This window comes from Crocodylus siamensis, chromosome 2 (assembly GCF_052110815.1).
Source record: "Crocodylus siamensis isolate JL-2025a chromosome 2, ASM5211081v1, whole genome shotgun sequence".
Taxonomy (NCBI): Eukaryota; Metazoa; Chordata; order Crocodylia; family Crocodylidae; genus Crocodylus; species Crocodylus siamensis.
The window spans coordinates 286,071,879-286,098,582 of NC_143396.1; the positions used below are offsets into that span (position 1 = coordinate 286,071,879).

At 44.9% G+C, this 26,704-nt stretch overlaps 1 protein-coding gene across 2 annotated transcripts in view; it reads left to right on the plus strand.

The window, feature by feature from the left end:
• Nucleotides 1-26,704, plus strand: part of DAAM1 (dishevelled associated activator of morphogenesis 1) — a 178,419-nt gene that overhangs the window by 76,379 nt on the left and 75,336 nt on the right. For both annotated transcript variants that reach the window (XM_090034296.1, XM_090034297.1), the window contains exon 3: nucleotides 14,758-14,847. In XM_090034296.1, coding sequence (XP_089890422.1) covers nucleotides 14,758-14,847 — 90 coding nt within the window. The remainder of the gene's footprint in view (nucleotides 1-14,757; nucleotides 14,848-26,704) is intronic.

Below are 26,704 nucleotides of genomic sequence, written 5' to 3' on the forward strand. Positions count from 1 at the left end.
TCTAATGCAACAAAAGTTCAGTGCACATGAACTGCTTTCAAAATGGCTGAAACCAGTTTAAGATCAACCTGATTGGATGTAGTATCAGACTTAACTGATTCAGATTAAATCGGTTTATGGAATTTCTGTCCCATATCCCCTCCAGATTCAAGTTAACTTGCAGTCAGCCAACATCCCAGGATGCTTTGCATCTCCCCTGCAAATCCTGCCTTGTAGGGTAAGCTGTTTGTTTCAGCTGAGCAGGGAAGCATGCTCTAGCACCACCCCCCCCCCACCACCCCAGCTTCTGCCCTGCATCACTGCAGGCATGTGGCTGCATTTCTGGAATCAAAAGTGAATGCCTGTTCACTTGCTTATCAGTTCAATCTACGCAGTTTAGACTAACCAGAGAAGACTGAATTGATTCAGCCTCAGGCTTTTTGACTGTCTGTACTTAGCCTTTTTTAACCCAACTCCTGTTTGTGGAACTAGCAACCTAGAGGCTAGCCCTGCTGCATCAGTACTAGTGCATATGTGGGCACCTTGTCGGAAAGCACAACTTAAGTCACCAGCAAGCCAACTACTGTTTGCAGAACTAGGGCTGTGACTGGTGTCCTGGCAACATTGATCAATGGCAACAAAAATAACTTTGAGCGGGAAACTTTCCACTTTGATTGGCCTATCCTTTGCTGCAATCTTTATCACCTTCTCAAGGTAGAGGAAGAAAAAAAGTAAGATCCATCAGGGTCTGGATGCCTGTTGGGCTGGTGTGTTCCAGGCATGCCAGTGTCTGTAGTCAGTGCTGGACTTGGCAGATGCCTTAGACTCCCCCCTCCTGGACCAGGTACCCATTTATAGCTGGGTCAGCTGGGAGCAGCCTTTTGGCTTGTTGAATTTGCAAGAAACCTTAACTGCTCTGCCAGTCCATACTTTCTCAAGGGAGAAGGATCAAGACTGTTTTTGTTGAATTATGAGAGTGTCAAAAGCCCCCAGGCATTAGACACAGCACATACCTATGGTAAGAGATGGGAGTGAGATGAAGTGAATTGACCAAGTCAGTCTTGGTTCATTACAGCTGGGGCAGATCAGGGCTCAACCCCAGCTAGTGGTAATTGGGTCATCCCTCAGAGGTAAGCCCTGTCCACACTGGCTGTATAAGCTTAAATTAGACAGCAGAGAGCTGGCCCAGCAACAGACCTCCTTGCTGTGTCTTGGACCTTCTTGGGACTCCTAAACCTGACTCTGTGCTCTAGACCCCTGGCTTGTGACTCTCTTGCCTGTGTTTGCTTGTTCTTATTCTTGTATTTGGATCTCCCAGTCTGGATCAGCTGCTTGGCCTGACTGGGACCTCACCCTTGACCATGGCTATGGCCATCAGCTTGCTATCCTGGGCTAGGACTGATATTAGACTTGACCTTGGCTTACACTCTAGTAAACCCCAACCTAGCATAATCTGCTCAGATTGACCATTTACAGCCTAATCAACCCTTCCACCGAGGTCATACAGGAAGTCTGTAGCAGAGGCCAAATTAAACCTGCATCTCCAGAGTCCCATTCCAGCACCATAGTCACAAGACCATCCTTTCTCTTAAAGGTAAAATTGCTTCTTATATTGGAGGAAGGAATATTATGGTCTCAAGTTGCAGCAAGGGAAGTTTAGATTGGATGCTAAAAGAAAAGTTACTGCTAAAAGAGAGTAGTAAATCACTGGGACAGGTTACCCAGAGAAGTGGTGGAATCTCTATCCTTGGAGGTTTTTAAGACCAAAGGGAACCAAGCTTTGGCTGGGATGATCTAGTTGGTCCTGCTTTGAGCAGGGGGTTGGACTAGATGAGCTCCTGAGGTCCTTCTACCCTTAATTTTTCTATGATTCTACAATTCTGAGGAATAATCTATTAACATGGTGTGTTAGGTTGACTGTGTGACTCACACAGGTCACTTTAATACAGTTGTCTAATTTCAACTCATTCAAAGGAGCTGGGTGTCTTGCACTGGCTCTTTCTAGCTTGCCGAGTCAGTGATAGGGATCCGTGATTACTGCATTTGTTTGTCTGTATTTCAGTCTGTTAATTGTTGCATGATAACCCAGTACTTGTTTTCATCACCTTCTGTTTAATGCCACCTCTGATAATCCCTTAAACATATGTTTTGACAGGTAGCTGTCTGATATCAGAGTCACACACCTACTCATTTAAAAAATAAGAATTTGTTGCCCCCACACATTCTGCAGCCTGGAATAAAATAATGCACGGAGGAACAGTATCACAGCAGAATCATTTGGGTAATTGCAATATCTGTTCCTGCTATTAAAACAGCACAACGCATCCCATTGTTATAATGCTTGCCCAGTTCTAAACTGTAATTTTGTGAAGGATTGCATTATAACATGGTGTGGAACCGAGCTATAGGTACAGGGAAGATGACAAAATGCTGCTAAGATGGGAAAATAGCAAAAATGTTCTGCCTTATTATGTGCCTTCCACTCTGAACCTCATAAAAGAAGATGATACATAGACAGGGGATGTCTGGATAGTCTCTAAATAATGATTCAGACTCCTGAGGGGAGAGTCCAGGCTTAAATCCTTCTCCAACCACAAGCACTTCGGTACTGGCCAAGGGTGGAGATAGAATACTGGTCTGGATGTACCATGCGTCACATCTAGCGTGGCTATTCCTGTCCCTAACTTGGTTAGTGTTGCACTAAATTCTTCGTGAGCTAGTGTAAGGGGTTCAGGGAAGAACAAGTGAAATTTGGGGGTTTGCTTTTCTGGTAGGAGGAGGTAACCTGAGCAGGAAGCAATTTTACTAGAGAAATCCCTGTTTAATTTCCTCAAGGCAGCTTGCAGGTTTGCAGGAAATAGCATGAAGGGGGAGGCTTTGATTTTTAACTTTGCCTCCATTACATTCCCTTTGGCTCAGTCTCACTGGACAGTACAGAAAACACTAGGTAATCTCTCCGTGTCATGAGAGGGACAGTCTTGTAATACCCTGGACCTTAAGGCTAAGTACAGACGGTCAAAAAGCTCGAGGCTGAATTGATTCAGTCTTTGCAGGGTAGTCCAAGCTGCACAGATGAAATTGAAACAGAAGTAAATGTACGCTTACCTTTGATACAGGAAACACAGCCACATGTCTGCAGTGGCTCAGGCCAGAAGCCAGGCAGTGCTAGAGTTTGGCTCTCTGGCTATGTTTATTTCTTCTTCCTGCTGCCCCCAAGGTCTCTGGGAGTCCAAAATCACAACAGCAGGACTCTGCAGGGTTGCTCATCACTTCCTTTTTCTGCTTCCAGGTGTCTGTGGGATTTGTAGCCCAGATTTTTAGCCAGCAGTAAGTTTGAGCAGGGGAAGGGAAGGGGGGGTTTAACCCCCCCCAACCCCAGACTGCAGCTGGGGTTTACCTCGTGGGGGGCAGTCTCCTCCTTCCTCCCCTGCAGACTGGGCTGCATCCCCAGTTGGCCTTGCCCTCTCCACCCTCCCCCACCCCCTTGTCAGCCAGCCCTCATTGCTCCAGCTAGGCAGCAGAGGGACGGGGCCAGCCCTGCTCTCAGGAGCTGACAGCACAGCCTAGCCCAGGGTTGGAAAGCATGCTGGGGTGGGGGGGGGACTCTGATTTAACATGAACCGGGAAGGGGTCTGGGGCAGAAGTTTCATAAACTGGTTTGACCCAAACCAGTTAAGTCTGATAACTACATTCAACCCAGGTTTTTATTAAACGAGTTTCAAAATGGCTTAAACTTGTTTATATGGACAGGGCTTCCGTTCTGTTACAGGTTTAAGCCAGTTTCTGATCACTTAAGGTGGTTTATATGTAACTTCTCTCCCTAGCCGGAGAGAGCCTTGCTCAGTGCCTGCCTTCAGCTCAGGGGGGCTGAAGCTTGGAGATCTTAATTTTCCTTTGTTAATGGTACTCGGAGCTGAACAATAGGACTGTGCATAATGGCAGCGTTCCATTTCAACCAGTGTTTCAGCATTTTGACAGAACAGCATTTTGTTTTGAATTTTGTTTTCATTTGAAATAGCTGTTCCGTTTTGTTTCATTGAAATGGTCAAAACGGCAAAACTGTTTCAACATTTCACCCATAGGCTATAATGGGGAAGGACAAAACAGCCTATAACCTTGTCATTTTTGGCTTGATTTGGATGAAACATGCAGGGATGGTAGCCCCTTCTAAGGGCATAAAGCCTGCCAAGTTTCAAGGAGATAGGTGTAGGGGATTTGGGGAAACTGCACCCCAAATTCTTGAAAGCAAAGCTTATGTCATGTGTATGTGTTAAGCCACAGTGGGTTCAAAACTGCAGGCCTGCTGGCCCCTGCTGAGACCACAAAGCCTGCCAGCTGTCAAGGAGATAGGTGCAGGGGATTCTCAGTTCTGGGGCCCTGCACCTCTAGCTACTGACAGGCAAAACTCATGACAGGGGTGCTTGTACTAGCTAGCTACTGTGTTACGCAATCGATCATGATTCACTCGGGGACCAGCCCAATACACAGTAGCTAGCTAGTATAACAAGTTAATGAGCAAGGATTAACACCTACAAAACCACAGACTAAGGAAAGGAAAGAATCAATACAGAGCCAGGAACTGCCTCTGGCCCAAGACAGGCAGTCAGATGCACAAGCACCCATGTCACAAGTTTTGCCTGTCAGCAGCTAGAGGTGCAGAGCCCCAGAACCCCTGCACCGATCTGCTCGACAGTTGGCAGGCTTCATGGCTGCAGCAGGGGCTACCATCCCTGCAGCTTTCACCCTGCTGCGCTTTTAACACGCATGGTGTCATCCATGTCACGAGTTTTGCTTGTCTGCAGCTTGAGGTACAGTTTCCCCCAAACCCCTGCACCAATCTCCTTGAAACTTGGCAGGCTTTGTGGCCTCTGCAGGGGATAGCATGCCTTCAGTTTTGACCCCACTGTGGCTTATACATACACATGACACAAGTTTTGCTTTAGGGTGCAGTTTCCCTGAACCCCCTGCACCCATCTCCTTGAAACATGGCAGGCTTCATGCCCTTAGAAGTGCTTACCATTTCTGCAAGTTTCATTCAAATCAGGCCAGAAATGACAACGTTATAGGCTGTTTTGTCCTTCCCCATTATAGCCTATGGGCAAAACATCGAAACAGCATCTAAACGGTGAAATGTTTCGACTTGCCTCGTTTTGTTTTGACTGGCTGTTTCGACCACATCTGTTCCATTTCGATTTTGCAGTTTCGACCTCAAAACAGGTCGAAACAAAACTGGTGGCGAAATTTCACACAGCCCAATTGAACAACCAAACTTCTATCAGCAATCTTTGGGAGTGCCATGAAAGGCAAAGTTTAGCCAGAGAAAAATAAGATCATTTCCAGTATTAAGCAGCACGTGAGCACATTATGAAAAGCAAAGCCAGGTCAAGCTGAAGCTTTGCTTCAAAAAGTATTGGTTAGGGGAGAGGGAAAAGGCTACATTTAACAGTGCTGGCTGCTGCCAGCTTGCGCTGGATGTCTCACTGGGAGCAGTGTTTCAAGATTGAGAAGCTCCATTTTCCTGAGAGGCCTCTTTACTTTGTACAGTTGTATTAAAATGATGCTCCACTGCCAGAGTAGGAGTATAAAAACCAGTTGGAGCCAGAAAGGGGTGTTTTTCAGTGGAAATAACTCTGACAGAGTGGAAGTTTTGGAGCTTCAGGGCTAAAATAGTCTGACTTTCTGCTTCTCTTCAAATGTCATCTCTGCATGCAAGGAAACTAGTTTTATACTGTATCACTCGTTTAGGACCAACATGGAGCATTCCCCACCCCCCACCCCCAACAGAGAGACACAAAGTAGTGCTATCCTCCCTTATGCTTTTCCAGTCCTGCAAACATGGTTTTTGGGTTTTGTTTCCAGTTCTACCAGCCAGCACATCTCTGGTGACCAACGTCTGGGGAAGTTTTGCTGGGTCAATCCTTTTGAACACCCTGCCATAAAACAGCTATGGCATGTTAGCGATACAAGAAAGACCTCTCAAATATAGGTGTCTGTCATGGGGCACATCATATTTATATACCTAATAAATTGGGCTGATTCTATTTCTTTTTTTTATTCTTTTTATTTATTTTTAAGGAGCTGAGTTCTTTCAGGTTCTTCTGTTGCGGTGGGGGGGATCTCAGCACTACTTAATGTGAACACTTGTTTAATATAGAGAAATAGTCTCACTTTAAGGCTGACTCTTTGCTTACTACCATAAGTAAAACCAGGATTTATTGACATTGATGGGGCATGCTGCCCTTGACCATGGCAGGGATGAAGCCTCTGGGTCAGTGGGGGACACTGCAGGCCTGGGCAGGGAGCAGGAGCAGAAAGGTGACCTGGTGTTGTCCTGGAGGTGGGGAGCAGGCGAGCTGCTCCTGCCCTGCTGCAGCCAGGGGCTGTGGGGAGGTGGGCTCAGCCAGGGACAGCAGTGATGGTACACACATTCCTTCTTCCAGCCCATGCTTCATTTTTAATCCATTTGGTTGATCACAGTAATAAAGAATCAGTACACCAGGAAGTCCTATTTATCTGGTTTACAAAGTTTGCTTATTTCAGTAAAAGAAGAGGAAAGTTGAGTGAGTGTGCTATCTTGTAAATCATCTGTAGTCTGGCTAAGGTCAAAGGGTATACTTTAAACATGAAACAACTCAAATCAGCAGTCCTGTTGTCAGAGCAGTTCACCTAGGAATCCGGGTTCTCTGGATAGTGTGTGATCAATGAAAGAGAACGGTCCCTTTGCCATCAGTAAAGAGACCACAAGATGGTAGGGTAGATTAAAATAAATGACTTTTTGGAAAGCAAAACCACAAAAAAGGATTTCTTTTTTCTTTAAATAACTTTTTTTTTTAAATGTAATGTGAAATTATGACCACCTCTGTTATTGGCTTAAACTTACTATAGCCAGTTCAGTTGTATGAAATCTAGTGGCTGCCAACATTTTAAACTGGTTGAAGTACCAAACAACCAGAACCAGTGTTTGAGCCTAAAACTAGCTTTTGACAGCTGTGGCCCTGTCTGCAGCTGGGGAGAGAACGCTTTCCTCATTTCAGCTAATTAAATGAACTAGTCCATAACTGAGAAGTGGATGTGGAAATGAAAATCAGGAGAGATGTTCTTTTCCTTTGAATAAAATCTATGAATAAAAATGAGGTGTGAGGATGCAATCTATGGTTGCTTGCAGACATGGAAAAAAAACAACCCCAAAAAACCTGTGCTTTACTTTAAGCTGAGCACGGTCCTGCAGCAAGCCCAGCACATGCCCAAAAGAGGCAGCACGTTAGTTCGACCTGGCTCTGCAGCATCAATAAAGATTAGACACTTTAGTGGGGCTTTTCTGGCGCTTTTATCTAATAGTTGATTGAATTGGCTTTGGATAAAAGTGCCAAAAAGCCCTGCTGAAGCACCCAATTTATGCAGAGCTGGATTGAGCTAACGCACTACTTCTGGTAAAGTGCAGGGTTATTTTTGTTTGTTTTTCACATCTGCAAGCATCCAAAATGCTCTAAAAACTAAAGAGCTGGTGCCCAGATGCAATCATTTCAGTTAGAGGTGATGCTTCCTTTTTTTCAGTAAATTTAAATAAATCTCATTATGCAACATATTTAAGGCCACCACATTTGACTAATCAAGCTATTTAAAACTACTTTTATGCATTAATTGAATTCTAATTTCCTTCCAAACATAGCTTGATGCATGTAAAAAGTATATTTAAAAAACTCCAGCTAAGTATTTTGATCTGTGGATGAAAATGCTAAATAAAAATGGGTATATTTTTTTTCTTATGAGTAGGAAACAAGAAAATGTATCGCTTAGCAATCTGTCCCAATTTTTACACAAAATTGTTTAATCTGTTTGAGTGAGCTTTAACTTCCTAATTGAAATATGTATAGATATAATGTTTCCTGCTATTTAGCAATAAGTAAGTACTGGGCTTAATTTACGGACTGGATTTAGTTGCATGTAAACATGCTTTAATGATTACCAATCTATGCAAATCCATCTTTTGTTAGGAAAATAAACAGTGTAAATGAACATCAAGATTATAAACTAGATGATTTAAATGACATCTTGCTTGCAGATTGGTATCATAATTAAAATTGGTGCTGTAAGTCGCTCCGATTGGGGGTGGAAAAAGGCATCTTGCATTCAGCAGCATTAAAGAAGACAGTTAGATAAGGCACGGAGGAAATCGTGCTGATTGCAACTTCCCTTGCTACTACGGCGTTCTTGGATAAATCACATGGGTGAGTGGTAGGAAGAATGCGTGGAAAGGGACCAAAACATTGCTACAAGCATTGAGAAAGGAAGTTGAAGCCAACTTCTGTAGGAGGCTTTTTAATGTTTGCTTTGTGCCATGTCTTGCCAAACATTGCCCTTTGCATGAATTTCTCAGCTCTGCAACCCTGTCCTTAAGCATGTGTATAGCAGTGCAGGGTGCTGCACCTGGCACCTGCTCTTCATCAAGTTGCTCGTTCATTAATCCAGTGGTTCCATCTTATGGTGAGATGCAGAGGAAAGGATGCAAAATGAGCACTTTATTTTAATGTGGGTTTTAAAGCAGAATAGCAGAGCCCTCTTACATTTGGCATAAATTCAGTCTCTTGCCCCTTCTTGTATCACGCTGTTCTCAGTAGGCGCTATTTCAAATTCCATGGTTACCTAAGTATCTGCCTAGGAGAGCCGACTAGACTAGCATATGACAAAGTGCAGCGCACCCAGCGTCTCGGACTGCGGTTTTTCCTCATCTTGCCAGTTAATGGGGCTTTGTTCTCCCCTAGACTCCTGAGGATTAAAAAGCATTTGATGTCCATTTCTGAGTGTTTGCCCAGCAGTACAAAGAAAGTGGTGGCGTTGCTTGCACTCCACAATGATGATGGGCAGCTGCCCATCCAGTCTTAAGTCTTAGCCAGACAAAGGACCTTGATTAGCAGTGGGGACTCGCTAATCGTTTAATGAGAGTCCGCTGTGGTTTCCATCTTGAGAAAGATGTTCTGTAATGTAAATAGGCCTCTTGTACCCCTTGAAGTCTGAAGCACTGCCTGGCAGCTTCAGTGTTTGCTGGTATTTGAAGATACGGGTGTTAGCCCTAGCAATGGATGAGGGCCCGATTGTGCTAGGCAGCACACAAAAGGAAAACTGGATGGTGGTGTTTTCCAGGGGATGCATATGAAAATATATTGATCGTTTGTTTTGGTTTTTTTTGTAATGGAAAATATATTGATGGATTTTATTTAGTTTTTATTTGTTGCAAGTAGACTGTACTTGAGGTTTTCAAGATGGTACCAGGATAGTTTGGGATTCAGCCTCTCCCCTTGTTGTCTTTCATGATTTCAACCATCCATTAAAGCCCCCATTTTGCAGCAGGGGTCTGATGCTGAGCAAAGGGACCATGCCTGTGGCAGCAATCGAAGATAATTGTCGCCAAATGGCTCTCCCCTAGCTGAATAGCAGGATTGCCGCTGCGTGCAATTTATAAAATTTGAATGGCTGAGGTGGGACCAAAATGGGTGCGGGAGCCTGGGGAATCTCTTCCAGGAGCAAGAGAGCATGAAAGGTGATCAATTATTTAGACATGAAGCTTTGTTTTAAAACAACAGCAGTACTACCTTCCAGGTGACATCTGCTACTGAGGTGGTTCATCAGAAAGCCTGGGTGGGTGGGCTCTGTGCAAATAGACTTGTGGGGTAGAAGGTTTTTCCAGCATGCCCAGGTGCTTTCTTCTGAGTCTCATCTCTTTCTCCTTGGAATATAACACAGTTTTGATATATTAACAAAAATAGTAGAAAGAATATGTTTTACATGCTTTGGCCATTTTGGCTCCTATTTCAGCTCAAATGTCTACCACGTCTTCCACCTCCTGTTTCTCATCCCCACCAGATCTTATGATCGTCATCATTTGCCATTTCTCATATCAGGTCTCCTCTTTTTCGGCCCCCCTCCACTGCCTTATATTCCTGCTGAGATGCAAATGAAACTTGCTGGTCTCTGTTCCAAAGCTTCACCCAACCCTACCCTTGGATAGGTCTTGGTCTTTCCAGCTTCAGTTTTCCTTCTTTCTTCCAGGTTTCTCTCAATGGAGTTTTGTTCTCTTGCTTGTGAACTCCGGATCTGGTGCCTGTTTCGAGGTCCTCGCTTGTGGGAACAGGCTGTCACACATCATTTTTTGGCCAGCGGCCTTCAGAAAAATGTCCGAGTAACCACCTGCTCTGTAAAACGTTCCAGCTCAAGCTTTTTTTTTTTTGCAGTTGTGTGGGGTATTTTTTGGTTGGTTTGTTGTTTTTAACTCTAAGGCAGGGATTTTAGTTTCTGACATCATTTTCCCAACAAATATTATTTCTAGCCCTCGTTGCTTTCTCACCGTGCTTCTGTACCCCTCCGTGCTATTACTCCATCCATCATTAGCCTGAAGTTCTTTTTTAAAGTTTGCTCTTTCTTGGGATGGCAGAACTCATGATATTGCTTCCATGCTTATCCCTACACAGTTTGCCAATTTAATTTTTATGAAATAAACCACGTGCTTTAAAAATAATTTTGAAAGAAATGTTTATAATCATATTCTTAACGGGGCCTGTGTCTCTCGTCCCTAAGCGTAAGGACCCTTTAGAGCAGTCACAGGTTTGGGGGTTTTATTTTTAAGTGGGAATGTGCTGAGCCAGGAGCAAAGCAAATCCTGTAGCTATATTGTACCAGCCTGAAATCCCATATCAAGCTTTTGGAATTAAATCTGCAATATGAGTGTTTAAAGCATATATCCAAATCAAGGTGCATGTGGAAATGTTTCCTCATCTGAAAGGTTAATAGTTTAACTCTATGGGATAAATATTTAAAAGAAGCGTGTCTAATTCCAGTAAAAACACTCTTGATGGAGACTTCCTTTTAGTAGCAGAATCATCTGTTATTTCATGTGCCTTTGACCTAATTCAAATGAAATTCTTGAAATGGCAATGCTGGCAATATTTTCTGTGGGAGCTGGCTAGAAGGGCAAGATTCAAGGGCAATGAATGCAGGGGCTGGGGGACTGCAGAGATGTTAGACTGCAGCCTGCACTCAGGCCTTCACTTACATGGCACCAATTTCAGCCAATTTAAGGGTGTTAGCACAGCATGCAAATGGGTGATAAAGTTGATAAATTGGCCAAATCCTCCAGTTCATTACTAACGTTTGGAAAGGAGCAAAATATGTTTGTATGCGCCTGCCCTGCAGCGCTCTACATTTTACAACAAAATCCCTGGTGAATGTACGGCTCTTCGTTATATGCTGTTGTCTCCAAAAAACTGGGAAAAGAGTGCGTCTTCCCAGCTGGCATTCAAAAGAGGTCGTGGGTCTGAAGGATAATCCCTGGCAGAATAACTGAGGCTGCTGAGTCCTTTTCCAGGAACCCTTGTAGTCCTCCTAGGTGTATACAGTCTGGATACAGCCTGCTGTATAAATCGGAGCATGACATCTTCCAAGCACCAAACTACTGTTAAGGATCAAGCCTTTGCTCTTGAGTTGCTGATTTTCCTGATAACATTCATTAGTCACTGCGTTGATTATAGGGTGTTTCATATTCATTGGCTGCCACCTGTTATTTACTCAAGCATGCCCCCTTCTTGTATCCTGTGAGATCACTTTGTAGGTGCTTCTGAGTAATACCGTGCTGTGTTCTCTGATGACTGAACCTGTTAGAAATTGGACAGAGGGAAACTTTATTTGACTGCATGGGGTTGAGAGAGAGATTCAGTACTGCTAAGTGTAACCCAAACGGCAGAACGCTCACTGCATAGTGTAATGGATAGCAATTGGGTTTGGTCCTCACCCCTGTGAGCCTTCGCCATTGAGCTCTGTTCCCTTGCGTGTCCATAAATTTTGATAACTTTTTTTTTTTTAAGGAGAGTTATTTTTCCCTATTCAGTAAGTTTTAGTTGGTAAGAGTCCAGCTTTAAATATACATGAAAATATTAAGCAGTCGCAATCGCAGAAGATAATCCATGGGAACCGAGTGAAAACTCCCTCCCGTTTTGAGTTCTCACTTGCATTTATACAGACCTGTTGATTAGCGAGGCTTAATTAACCTTATTAATAAATGTTTGCTATGGCCAACACGCATGCGTGCACATGCGCACACGGTGGGAGTATTTCCATTTTACAGATGGGAGCAGGAGAGAGGAAGACCCAAAGTGACTTTCCCCAGATCATAAGGGACAGACCCTAAGGCAGTGCCAGATTTAGGCTTAAGCTACAGTTTAGGGCCTCACAGTAAAAGGGGCCAATAAATAAGAAAAGAAAAAAACCTGGACATTTTCGTTCTAATATGACAAAAATATACATATATATGGCTCCACAGTTATCATTCGTATTGAGTTCATAAATGTTTGCAGAAGTAAAAATAATTCATCTTAAAATTTCACAAAAATCCAATTTTGTGGATTTTGTGGATTATTTTTATTATATGGGGCCTTTTAAGCTGGACATAGCTTAGGGCCTCAGCATGTCATAACTCAGCAGTACCCTAAGGGTATTGAACCCAGATCCCCCAATGCCAGTCTGATGCTTTGATCAAGATAGCTTTGATTTTGGTGAATGTTTGATCAGACCCTAGCACAGTTGTATGACCCAGGCTGAATAACGATGGAAGTTTTGACTGCTTGTCTGAGCTTGAATATTTTTATTCCTTTCTCATGCAAGGGAACATCAACTGCTGTGACACGGACCGTTCTTTACTGAAATAATTGTTATAGAAATCCAGGGGCTTACTGTAAATTTCTTTTGCACACTGGAAGACTGTCTGTGCATTTGATTTGAGCAAATGATCAATACAGTAAGAAATAAAGCTTAGCAGTGCACATGTAATTGAAAAGGGTCCATAGCGTCTTCCCTGTGCTTGAGTTGTTTCCTTGGGAAATGAAATCAATGCGTGCAATAGATTTTTTAAATGAACTTGTAAGCAGCACGCTTCTGACTTGATTTTCGCCTTCCATCTGCTGGAGCTCTGCTCCAAGCAAATAGATTTGCGGCGCCCAAATCTGAAGACTGGCAGCAGCAGCCCACCATAGTTTTAAATCCTTTTCACTTCTTTTCTAAGCTTGGGGAGTTTGCTGTACCAGGCTTCCTGCAATATCAGCCAATTTTTTTTCTACCCCAGCCTGTACCAAAGGGAACATGCTTCTGCTTTTATACCAGCTGTTCTTATACCAGCTCTTTGAACAAGCGGACCATTTTGCTTTTTGTACATCTATCCAGCATTCAGCTTAGTGGGACCCTGATGGAAGCCCTTAAAGACTGCTACAAAACCAAATAAAAACTTTGCTAATAAGTGTTTAAGTTCAACCAGTCAGTCTCTCTCTGCCTCTCACTCTCTCTCCTTTCTCTTAAAAAGTCACTTAATTATTCCAGATACAGCAGCCTCTGGCCAGCCTCCATGCGAGCGGTTCTTGAGGTGATTTGGGCTGTAGATGGTTAATAATGGTGTGCTCACTCTTGCAGCACCCGCTGCTGCGCCAGCACACCAAGTAGATTAAAAGACTTTAGCCAGCATCAGCTATTTTAGTGGAAATCCATGTCTATTGGATCAGAGTCTGTTTTGGAAACGCACATCTTGACTCTGCCTGAATCTTAATGTATTTAATTTCCTAATAAAAGCCTTGATCTGTATCTAGGAGATTGCAGTATGGTTCTCGTCTTGGGTTGGCTTGCGCGTTTCTTGATGAGATTTGGAAGTTGAGAATAGACGGGATTTGCCTATAAGTGCAAAAGGTGACGGTACTAGTGACCGCCTTTCAAAACAATGCAGCACAACCAGGACCTTAGTGTGGTGGAGTCTCTCTGAACCTGTATGAAAAGCACAGTTTATATTTCCAACTCTTTTCATGTAGACGCTGTAGAGGTAGACTAGTTGAGTTTAAAAAAAACAACCATCCTTTTGCAAAGCAAAGATAGCAAAGTGGAGAGAGAGATTGAGGGGACGTTACTTCTAGTCTGCAGTGAATCTACCAGACTACTGAGGTGGGTTCTCACATGCTTCATTTGGCCACAAAACATGGAGCACTGGATTAAAACTCAGGAGATTTGGGTTCGTGCCTTGGACATCCTGCGTGACAGTGAGCCAGTTGTTTAATTTCTCTGTTCCTCCAGCCTCTTTGTAAAACAAGGATAATGGTACATCTTTAGTGCCACTGTTTTGTCCTCGTCATCTCTTTGCCACTGTGAGAGAGACTTTCTCTTACTGTGTCTGCTACAGTGCCCACAATGGCAAGCCACATTCTTGGTTGAAGCCTTTAAGCCCAAATTAAAATATAATTAAAATATTAAGAATAAAGATGAGTGGTGGGATTTGGTGAGGATCTATTCAAAACGTCAGTATGAGTTGTGATTGATCAAGAATGGCCTAGTGATTCGTTCTTCATTTACACGCACCTTGGATACCTTACTTCATATGGAGCCATAACTCTGTACTCCATACAGTTGTTTTCAGCCAGATGTACTGTAGTGGAAATTTCCCTGCAGCTCTTGGTTAGGTGGGTTTTTGTGGTAAAAAGCACAGTTTGCTGAATGCAATAAAGGTGCTCTATGAAAATAACTGTGCAAAAAACCCCAACAATTATGGTCCCATCAACTGGTTTTAGAGCTGGTTTCCAAAAGCAGAGCGAGGTCATGGATAATTGTCATTATTGACCTGGACAAATGTAATGAATTTGGGGCAATTGTGGTGTTTGGCAGTGGTTGTTGTGCTGGGCTTTAGTTCTGTACAAATTTGCCTCCTTTTATCTGTGTTTTTTGGAAGCTAAAATTGTGTGTTTCTGTTTTTCCCCACAGGATGAACTTGACCTCACAGACAAACACCGAGAAGCCATGTTTGCACTTCCGGCAGAAAAGAAATGGCAGATCTACTGCAGTAAGAAAAAAGTAAGAAACTCCCCTCTATATATGCAATGGATGCATCTATCAGGGTGTGCAGGGATTGGTTCTTGTGACACATTCCTTACTTTCTGTTTAAAAAAAATAGATTTTTTTCTGAAGGGTTTGTTGAACTGTCCTGGAGACTTCAAGAGAAATGTTTTGTTACTGTGAATCGCTACAGCATGTTTAAGGGAAATCGGGTTAAACAGATCCCCCTTGTCTAAAACGGAGGCGATGAGGACACTGCAGGGGCTCTGGCACTCTCCATGTTGAGATGTCAAGATGGCAGGGGTGGGCGTTCCCAAAAGTCCTTGCTGCCATAATTCCAGGTTTGGAATATGCACAGCAAGAGTAGATGGGGAGATTTTAATTTTTGTCAGCTCTATCAAGAGCAGTGCGGAGCCAATATAGAGGCAACCTGAAGGGTGTAAAGGCTGAGGTTGTACGGCCTAGACCAGTGGAAGCCAACTTTTTGGTAGGCATGCCGCAAACTGGTCCCATACACTCCCAAGTGCCACTCTGATCTTCTACCCCTGCCAGGTCTCCAGCTCTGCTTTCTGCCCTGTCCACTGCTGGGGTGCTTGACCCTCCCCAGTCTGTTGTGTCCCACATAGAGGCATGTGTGTGCCATAGGATGGCCCCCATTTGACCTAGACTATGAAGACTAAGGAAGACTGAAGTTTGCACCATCTTAAGGGTGACAGATGGCACCTAAGCTTGGACGCTCTGCGTAATTAAAATGCAGTAACACTGATAAAAGACCAAGACTGCTTTAAGTCACCAGTTCATTAATAAAACAATTAGCTTTAATCAGTGTTATTTGAAATCTATGCACCATAAAACCACACGTGATACTGAGAGCACTGGCTGCGTTTCTTTGCCTGTTAAACTAACATGCATAATGCCAGTAACCCCCAATACGTGTGTGTATGCAAAGTCCTAGTGAACATGCAAGTAGCATGCAGCACACCTGTGAGAGGACTGCCTTGTTTCCTTTTGGAAAATGGAATGGAACCAAGATGGATTTAATGGCAAATAGTGCAGGTAATTAGCATTTCCTATAAGTGCTGCTCTCTCAGGATGTTTTTTCCTTCAGTGATGATCTTGTGTCTGAGATAACTGAATAGCTTGTCAAATTGAGGGGAGAGAGGCTGGCTTTAAGGCTAAGCAGACAGTCAAAATGCCCAAGGCTGAATTGATTCAGTCTTTGCAGGATAACATAAACTGCAGAGATTAAATAACGGGACACATTCACTTTTGATTCAGGAACTGCAGCCACATGCCTGCAGTGGCTCAGATCAGAAGCTCGGCGGTGCTGGAGCATGGCTCGCTGGCACACAACCAGCCTGGGCTGTGTATTCAGTTTTTCCTGCTGCAGCTGAGGTCTCTGGGACTTGCAGTCCAGAATTACCGCAGCAGGACTCTGCAGGCTTGCTCATCACTTCCTCTTCCTGCTTCCAGGTGCCTCTGGGATTTGTAGTCCACAGCTGCAGCCAGCAGTAACTTTCAGTAAGTTTGGCAGGGCGGCTCTGTACTTGAGGAAAGTGGGTTTAAACCCCCGTCCCTGGACTCAGACGCCAGACAGGGTTTGCCTGGGAAGGAGCAGTCCCTGCTTCTCTCCCCATCTCTCTCTTCCCCTCCTCCTCCTCCCAACCCTTCTCTGGCATAGCCCAGCCCAGGGCTGGGAAGCATGCTGGGGGGGGCTCTAAATTAACTTTAAACCAGGAAGGGGTCTGGGACAGAAGTTTCATAACCCAGTTTGACCCAAATCTGTTAAGTCTGATACTACATTCAACCCAGTTTATCTGAAACCAGTTTCAGCCATTTTGAAACTGGTTTATGTGCACTGAACTTCTTCTGTTACAGGCTTAAACCAGTTTCTGATGACTTAAACTAGTTTATGTGCAACTTCTGTCCCTACTCTAAGTGATATTGATGTAAGAGGCAACACGGTGCTGAAGGCAGGGGCTGGAGCAGTTTTTGTGGAGCAGCTGCAGTCAGCTGGCATTAAGGGCTCTGTGTACTGGGAGCTTCAGTGGTGCTGATGAACCCACTGCACTGAGCCCTTTGTCACATGGTCTCACAGGGTGGGTGGACTTACTCAGCTTCTGCCTTGGTGGTGCGTTATCACAGCTGCAAAACTGCTATCATTTGCACAGTCTTTCTGTTGGACAGATCATAGCTGCCATCGAACATAGTTCAGGGAGGGAAAAGACACCTTTATGTGGTTATTGAAATGATGCCATTATAACAACTATTAATGTCGACTATGGGCATTTTAAAAGCCAGTACTCTTGTTCCCAGCACTCCTCCTCTTACTCGTTTAGCCCTGTTGGCCTGTTCTAGTGGTATGTGATTTATGAACGCAGGCTGAATGCTGACCTAATAGTTGGCCTGATAGGCAATTTATTCCCCAGCTATCCTTCTTGCACTTGGTTTGAAGTGCCAATACAGTAATGTGCAGGGCAGGTCAAATCTCAGCCCTTGGAGCTTTGGATTCAGTGCAGAGGTCACAAACCTTATCCCCCTGCAGTTTAAACAGGCGAGACCAAGGTTCAGACATACTGCCAGAGTGACAAGCAGAGGTCTGATAAGAGCATCCTCTTACTATGTCTGTATGTGCAGCTGCTGTGGGGTGTGCGTTTCTGAGCTGTCTGGGAGGAATTCTGCGACAGTCCTCTAAGCTGAGGGCAAACTCGCTGATACGGAAATCCAAGTTTCGAGCCCTTGATGTTAGTGGGTTCAAAGTATAATCTTTGTGCAAACTTGTTTTGTTTTTTTTCTTTTTAGACTGAAGTGAACACTTTTAACCTCTTTGTTCCAATGGTGGTTTGTAGAACCCTAATCCACTCCTGACTGCATTGTCGTCCCCGGAGAGGGCTGTATCATCTGGGTGGGGAGTGAGTGCAAGGAATTGTGTAATTCCAGGAATCTGGTGGCAGCAGAAATATTAACAGTCCCATCACTTCACCCCCTTGTGCCCATTACTTCTCTTAGCCAACTGAGGCAGCAAGGTTATGAAATGCCAGACTGCTGGGGTCATAAACTGCATCCGTTTAAAGCCACAGCATATGCACTGTTCCTGCACATCTCAACGGCAACAACGCTTCCCTCCATCTCAGGCTGACATCAGGCTTAGTTTGCTCTTGCAGGAATACGCTGTATTGCTGCCAGTAAATAGCACTGAAATATGTATATCTGTTGTCACAGAATAATCCCAGGCTGCCACAGACTTGAATCTGAGGGGAGAAAAGATGCGAGCAAATTGCAGGCGTAGTTCTTAATCAACAAGACAATAAGCAGCAAATGCTTCATCGCTGCTTCCCGGTTCAGTGCCGTCATATGCTAGTGGGTCTGGATAAGCACAGAGATGACAGAGCTTTAAATCAAGCTCAGCCTTATAATTATGTGGTGTGTGGAGCCCACACGTTATCTAATCTGTTGGGATATGGCTTTGTTGGCTCTAGCATCTCTTCTTCTCTCCTTGTTCTGCCACACAGGCGCACACCCCGTCAACTCTTTGGAAACCCGCACTCCACTTCCTGCTTTACCAGGACTTTTAAAGAAGCTGATTACAGAATTTTATTGCTGCTTAAAAATGTAATCCTGTGAAGCAGTCAGCTTACTCCTCTGTCCTAAAAGCAAATCCTGCGTTATGTTTAGTTACCCTATTCTCCCTGTTGATCCCGTTGGTTTTAGCTGCTTCCATTGTGCCCATCAGGGTTAGCCACCAGCGGGCATGCAGGCAGTCTGGCTTCGAAGGACATAGCAGCCGTAAGACAGAGGAGCAGGGAAATGGAGGCTGCTGTTCTGTGCCTTCCTTTCTTTTTAACATGACAGAAATTGTTAGTGCAGATGGTTTTTAAAAAGCAGAGATTCTAAGAAATGGAAAATGATGCACATGACCAAATGCTCCATTGCTCTGATTTAGAAGTCTACCTTTTTTCCTACAAAGAACTACAAAAACCTGTTAGCAGTCAACCACCGACTAAGAGAGCAGGGAGGAGACAGAGAGACACAAATCAGCCTTTGCAAAAATACGAGGGCATCAGTAACTCCTCCTCTCTTCAGGGTTATAGAGGAGTTTAAGGGACCTTCCAGGGCACTAAATCCAGTCTCCTGCATTCACAGGCAACCAGTCATCCACAATGGTCCCTAAGAGCACCTGCTCCAGGCAGGCTGTTGGCAGCCATCCTGTCTTCTCTGCTCTTTTGAATGCCTACACTGAACCACACGTGCCACCCCTGTGTACAATGCCCTGTGGCTATAGGTTGAGAAAGGGGTCCAAGTAAACTATCTGGTGAATTGTTTGGATAAATGACTGCCTGGGAAAGCATGGGACTGTTAATCCCATGGCCTAGGAGGCCCCTTCTAGCCCTAAACTCTCTTTCTCTTGTATCATAGTCCTGGCCTACCTACTTTTTACAATAAAAGCAAAAATCCCCAAACCACAAAAACTCCATTGTGTGCCACAAGAAGGGGCAGGAGAGACTAAGTCACCACCAATGAGTAGGGCACTGCTATGGCAGGGAACCTGTTCTTTTGAACATGCTGGGACAATCCTAGAAAAAAGGATCACACCCACATCATGCAGGAGGGCAGCAAATCTCTACTGGGCCTTGGCAGTCTGCCCTCAAGGAAAATCCCTTCCTGACCCCACACATAATTATGAATCTGCTTTTTTCAGGATCCAAAGCAATTAGCACTGGTGCCATAGCACAGGCAGCTTATGGTCATGCACCTGAAGGAGAGGTTTTGTCACCATCTTGGGTGAGCTGTTCTCATGGGTTTATGCTCAGTGTGTGTGATAGGTGTGTGTGTGTGTGTGTGTGTGTACACTGAGCATTATATAGATATAGATATAGATAGATATATCTATATATCTCTCTCTCTCTCTCTTTATATATATATATATAACCCTGTTGTCTTAGCCGTAAAGATTTTGCCAGTTATCATCCCTAAGTAACAGGGCTGCTGCTTTACTCCATAGCCCTGTTCCACCCTCCTCCTTGCTTCTAAGCCAGAGGTTGACAACATCTGGCCTGCGAGGTTTTGGCAGCAGGGGCCTCCAGCACCAGTTGCTCCCCTGCAAGGCTGCCATGGGGAGATGTGGTGATGGTGGCTGTGTCCACCTACCTGCCCACCTCTGACCCAAGCCAGCAGCCTAAAAAGGTTGCCGACATCTTTTCTAAGTTTTAGCGGGCATCTGTTTCCTGCTGAGCCCCAGGGACTAGTGAGGGGCCCCTAAGGGCCCTTTATACTGCCTTGGGCAGCTTCTGCAGAGGATTCAAGGTCACACCACTGTCTCATGGACACCCCATTCTTCCTTCAAAGTTATGTGCTTTTATAACAATGAAGCACTAATAAATATAGCAGTTATTTTGAAAAAAGATGCTCTGATAGCTGACTAAAGAAACTGGAGTATTTTGGAGCCCTTAGAGCAGGTTTCAATGGCAGGATGGGAAATAGGCTTCAGAGGTGTATGCCTGATACATCCACACAATGCCTGGGGCAGCGCCAGTTGCTGTGGTGCCAGTTGTTCATGGCTATTTTTACATCCACGTGGGCCCTCCCCCAAAGGGAAGAGAAACTAACTGCTTTCAAAGTGGAGCTTGATCAGTTTATGAAAAAGATTATCTGCCATGATTTCCTGCAGTACCAGAGGGTTGGGTGTGATGACCCGGGCAGGCCTTTCCTACCCCGTGTTTGCAGGAGGTATAGGCTGGCATTGGCAGCCTTATTTTGGGAGCAACTCTCCAGCAGATCCTGCAGATTTCCACCTTCGGGTGTCATGGACCTGCTCATCTGAACATTGCCAGACAGGGCGGCACAGTGCCCTCACTTGAAAACAGAAGTACGACCCTTGGAGGTGGGAGCCGAGCTTTGCCAGGTCCTGTGAAGACCCTCCGAGCCTTGCTGCCTGACCAACTCATGGTGGCTGTTGGTCTTGCCCCATAGAGCTAAAGCTGCCAGCCTAGATTAGCAGGGCTTTCTACCTCCTTTGTAACAAGCCGGTCTGCCAGATCTTTATACTGATTGCAGGAGGGCAAGTGATGAGAAACAAAGCACCTTGCCTTAGGGGGGTTCAGATTTATTACAGAAAGTGGAGCTGCGTGGATCAATTAAAAAGAAAAAACCCTGTAATGGAGAATTGTAAGTCTGTGGGCAGTGACCCAACCGGGGAATGCAGGAGGCGTTAAACAGAGCAGTCCTGCAGCACTCCATCAGGAAAAGAGTTGAAGGAGTGTAGTTGAAAGGTCCTTTTGAAGGGGTCAGGCCAGTGCATAGCTGTAATAAAATAGGGAAACGAGGACATGGAGGTGCATAGACAGAAGGATCAAATAAAAATTGAAAAGTAACTATAATTGTATGACAACCTGTTTTTATAGCTCTTCTAAAACACTCTCTCACCACTGGGCTCGTTCTGCTAGGGAGGATGTTGTTAGAAAGTGTGGACAGGAAGGACAGGGGTCCCAGGTTTTAGGTGGTTGTTAGGATAGAGGGAACGAGCTTCCTCCAGAGGAAAAGGGTATCCTTGGAGATGTCCTTTAAGACGGAGGGTCCCCACTCAAAAGTAAGTTAACATACAATACTGATGCTAATTATGTTGTACCTTGTACTTGCAGAGGATCTTGGCTCATTTCTGCTGGTGTAACTTTCCGCGGTGGAAGCCAGACTTTATGAACTCACAAATGTAGTGGGGTGAAAAGAAATGCAGAATACATTTTAGAAGCTGGTCATCAATAATAACATGGAATGGGCTGCTGGCCAAATATCAGCTGAAGGAAAGACACTAGTCCTCACATTTTACATTCAGCTCCCTGGTTATTGAAACATCTGTACAATCAGGTGGAAGCTGGGGAGGAATGTGAAATAACCTGTTTGGACAAGGGGATTCAGAAGAGTACTACGAAGGGTTTTAAATGCATAGGATGCTTCAATACAGTGAATATTAGGTGCAGTATTGTTGTATTATTAGGCTAACTCCATGCGCAGTGAAAGCTTACATTTAAATCTACAGTCTCGTCAGTGCTCAATGTAAAATGGAGATTCCCTGGAGGTATAAACTGAGAGCAATTCAGTATTATATGCTGGGAGACCATTAAAGAGGAAGGAGGTGAACAGAGAAGTGAGTGGTGAGCCCAAATTTTTTTTCTCTCCCAGCCAGATGAGATGGTTTCTTTCCTGTCTAAGTGTTTTCCACCCTTATCTCTGGAGATGTTCATATCCCAGCAAACGGGTGCGTGCATATCTTCAGCATGTGACTCATTCACAAAGCTTGGAAAGATAGGATGTCTGTATCTCAATTACTTTAAAACCGCTTTCGGTGTAATACCAAGATTCGTCGTAGAAAGTGACCCAGTCTTTCTCTCTCCCTTGCACCAAGTCTCCCACTTGGAGTTTTGCCCTGTTTCCTCATCTGGGTTGAATGAAAAAATATTTCATGGCCTGTTTGTGTCCAGAGTATACCTGCGATTGTTGTTGCAACGGCAGGTTGAACTATTGTGCCAGATGTAGCAGTCCATAGATGACATTTCAGCTCTTCTCACTGCCAGGCACTGAAAATGAGCTGTGTGCATGGCTGGGGGTATTTTTCAATAGGAAATGTTTGTGGTTCTTATCTTTAAAGGTAATTCCCTCTTTACTTCCAATCACAACACACTCTTTTGTTTAAGTGAGGCTTTTTCCCCCCGGTTTCCAGCCAAAACCTGCATCTGTTAGCAATCTTTTCGGATTTAAAACTGAAGCTTTTTTAAACAACGAACCATCTGACCATGAAAGGCATCTGGTCATGCTGTATTTGCTTATTGTTAGCATAATTTTTAACTCTGGGAAAAGCAAGGAGCTGGTTGGGTGCTAAAAAATAGACTGTGTATTGTTATGTGCCAGTCTCGATACTGAAGTTACCTGCTCAGAGAGAAATCCTATTCTGTCTCAGCACTTAGCCAGTGATGCCGGCAGGATCATTTCACTTCACAAGTGTTTAGCAATATGCTAGAGAGCATTGCTCATTGCCTTTTAGGTGGAATCGTTACAATATTGAATGGCTGGGATGATTCGGGGTATTTGAAGAGCCACTGCAAGCCAAAGGCACTGCTGGTATAAATGCGGCAAATTTCCACGGAGCCGGGCTAGTTGCTAGACCACTGGAGAATTTGGTCTGATCTGTTCAAAAATTGCACTCACTGCTGTCTGACTGTTTTTGAAGTCTTTCTTTCTAAGTAACATCTGAGATGAGCCCTAGGGAAAGGCTTGGGAATAAGTCTGTATTTTAGTTTGCCCTGTGGATTTCTTGGCGTGATAAATAATGTTTTGCTGGGAATGCTGTGGCGGTGTTTGGGCCTTTCTGAAGCTGAAAGGGACAGGGGAACATCTTACCAAAGGAGAAGGTGATGACAGGCATAGCACTTGGGGCTACTTCTGGCTCTTTTTTTTTTTTTTATAAACTAGCTTCCGAGCCTTTAAACTCCAGGTCAGCCTTCCAAGGCTGCTGTGGCTGGGTTGCTCCTCAGCAGTCCAGTACCAAAGCCAGGATCCATATAAACACCAGCTATTAAAAAGTGCCTATGTGTGCAATGATGTCATCCTCATGGTTACAAGGCTGAACTCATCTCTTCCTCCTTGTGATTGCTCTGGGTACATCCTATCAGGTAAAAACCTAATGCCTCTCATCTTCAGGTGGTTTTTCGTAGGTCTTCCACTCCTAGACGGGGCCCTCAGTGTCAGTGCCCCGGTTCCTGACTCTTCTCATTCAGCCAGTCAAGCTAAGCGTGGGTGTTCATGATTCTTCCTTTCAAGAGTTTGACTGGTTGCAGCAAGGACAAGCAGCCTTCTTGCAGCCACGTTCTTTGTTTTAGCGGTAGGCAGGAACCTTTTTTGAGAAGGGGGGGGTGGGGAAAAGAAATGAAGGGTAGATCTGCATGTCTGTCTTACCTTCCCTGATGAGTTAGTCTGAAAAGTGCCTCCCTGCCCTGCCTTCTGCCTGACTTGAGACTATCATGGCAAACTACCTCTCTCATTCCTGAAAAGTAACCTTGATGGGTCTGTTTTCTCCAGTCCTCCTTGCTTGTGCCTGTCTAGTTCTCCTCAATCATGTCCTTCCTCTGAGTTGGCAAGGGTCCCTGTTGAAATCCTGCTCTATTTCTCTTGTTCTTCTGTATTCCTAGACTTGGGCCTTTCCTGTTCCAGATGCGTTCTGCAGGCTGGCTCAAGATGGGAAGTGAAATCATCACAGCTAATAGCCCTGGCAGAGTCCCTTAATGACTCCCAAGTGTTTGCTCAGAGTTGGCTATCTTGAGCCATTCTTTTCCTTCCTGCCTGTTGCTGTTTTCCCCAGGTAGTCCTCTGTGGAAGTTACCCAGTGTTTTCATACAGTAAACATCCCAGTAACCAGGCCAACAAACCCTATTCTTCAATTACTGCAGAGCAGCTTGAAATCAGTCACAAGCACCTCGGGCCGCACATGCTGATCTTGTCAGGAGACGGAGACAGAGGCAGACGCAACAGTTAGCTCAAAGCAGCCTTGATTCCCTTCCCTTCATCAGCCCTTTCTTCTGTTCGTTTTGGAGAGGTTAAGTTGCAGAGTTAACCCCCGAACAGCCCCCCAGCATTATGGGTTCGGCGAATGGGAGTTGTCAATCAGAACAGCAGCGAAGCGCTATTCAGCCGTGTTGGGTCTGGCGGCCTGAAGGGAGTTGGCCATGAAGTGTCCATTTGGTGACTGGCGTGGTAATCCCCCAACATAAAGGGGACTCGGTTGTAGCCTTAATGCCTGCTAGGGTGGAGGCCTGGTTTTCAGGCGAGGATGAGATGCTTGTCTCAGGGTAAGGTTACACTCCAGTCAAAGGCATAATTGTAGTTCATTCAGAATAGTTACCTTTGTGTCATTCAAAGTGTCAAACTCGGCTCCTGCCCTGGGCCACATCTGGACTGCAGGCTACCTGAGCTAACTCGACACTGGCCAGCGTGCGTCATGATAACAGCGCAGCGTTCAGCCCAGCCCGGCTATGCTAAATTGTTATTTTGTGTTCCAGTATTGCAACCTCCATTTAACTCCATGCTGCCGCTGCACGGTTACCTGTGCCCAAGTTGTTTTAGCTCCTTCGGGGGTGTCTCAAGTGGCAGTTCCACCTCTGACTGCAGCATAGCTATGTACGTTTAGCTACCATCAGCTTCAGACCGGAAGAGCAGTTGGGTGGGAGTCTTCAGGATGACATTGAGACAGATCCCTGAACGAGAACGGATCTGGAAGTGTGACACAAACTCCTAAATGAGGGGTGCTGAATGGGACTCGAAGTTCTGGATGTGGCCACAGATGTATTGTGTTACTCAATGTTAAGGTCACTGCTGAGGTGCCCTGGGGATGATGAGTTAGGAACGCCCAAAGGGAGCAAAAGAAGCAAGCTGCTGCTGGGAAGAGGCAATGCAGAAGCCTGCACTGTACAGTGAGTGGCAGGGAGAGGTGGGGAAAGTGTCATCTTCCTGCGGTAGGAAAGAAGAGAAGTGGAGGAGGAAAGCAGGGGAGGGATGTGAATGAGCAATCAAACGAGCAAGCTGGATGGGTGCATGCAGCTTAACATTCAAATTGCACCCCTACCCAAATGCCACCTTGGTTTTAGTCACTTGTCATACAGTGAGGACAGACCTGCTACCCACCTCCCTACCAAAGCGCATGCACCAGGGCCTCTGCATCTCTGACCTTTTCCTTGAGAAGACTGACATTAATGAGGCACTTTGTCTCAGCGCTACTTTCCCCACGGCACCAGGCGCTGATGAAATGCGGTAGGTTTGTTCATCAGGCTTAGCCGTAGCATTTGCCCACGACCTCGGCGGTGCTGTGAATGGACAGATCGTAGGATCGGTCTATTTCCCACGGACGGAGGTCAGGAAGGAGCGCACATCTGGGCTCCTGCGTAGGAACGCCTTTGGTTCCTAGCATGTTTTTCTATAAATTTTGCCAAAACATTGGAACCACAAAATGGGAAGACAAGGAGAGAAGGAGATGCATGTTGTAGAGACTGGTTGTTTTTATTTTATTTTTTTTTTGGGGGGGGGGGGGGGGGGGGGGGGAGGAGTATTGGTGCCCTACAGTTTTTGCAACAACCCTTGTGGGAGGTACCTGAGGGGGACAGGTGCCTGAGTAATTTGTTGTAAATATTCCAAATTGAGGAGGAAAATAGTGTACGGTAATTTGGTAACTGCTGAAATAGCAGCTCCTACTACAAAATGACTTGAGATTGTCAGTATTAGATTGGGATATGGTCTAAATATTTAAAAATGAGATGTTTTACCTAGGAAGCTGGGACTTGCATGGCAACTTCACTCTCAACTACTGAAGTGCAAGGTTCACATACAAATACCCTAACTCCATCCTTCGGAGGCAGGAATAGTGAAGTCATTGCCTTGAGAAACTGGTAGTGAAAAGGCCCAAGTTGTGAGAACCTGAAGGAATGTAGGAGTTGGCCAGCTGGGGGTGTTTATACAGAAGACTCACAATAAACCCTCTACATCCTCAAATGAATACGTATGCCCCATCTATTGAGACCACACAATGAAGAGCGTTGCTGGCAATGCGGCTTTCTAGACTTCAAGTTTCCTCTGTCCCTCCATCTGTTCAGTGCTATTAACACCAGCGTGATTCATGTTGGCCATTCTTTCCTCACGCTAATCAGCAACCACCCAACAGATACTATTGTGGGCTTGGGAGAAAGAATGAGCAGTCAGTGCTGGCTCTGTCAGCACTTGCTACCTCAGCCACAGGCAGGAAATACTTGTACATAGAGGTATTGCAGTGTATTTCTGACGACAGGTCCAGTGGCCTGTCCAGCATTTTTTTTTTTTTTTGAGCAAGATGGTATAGAGG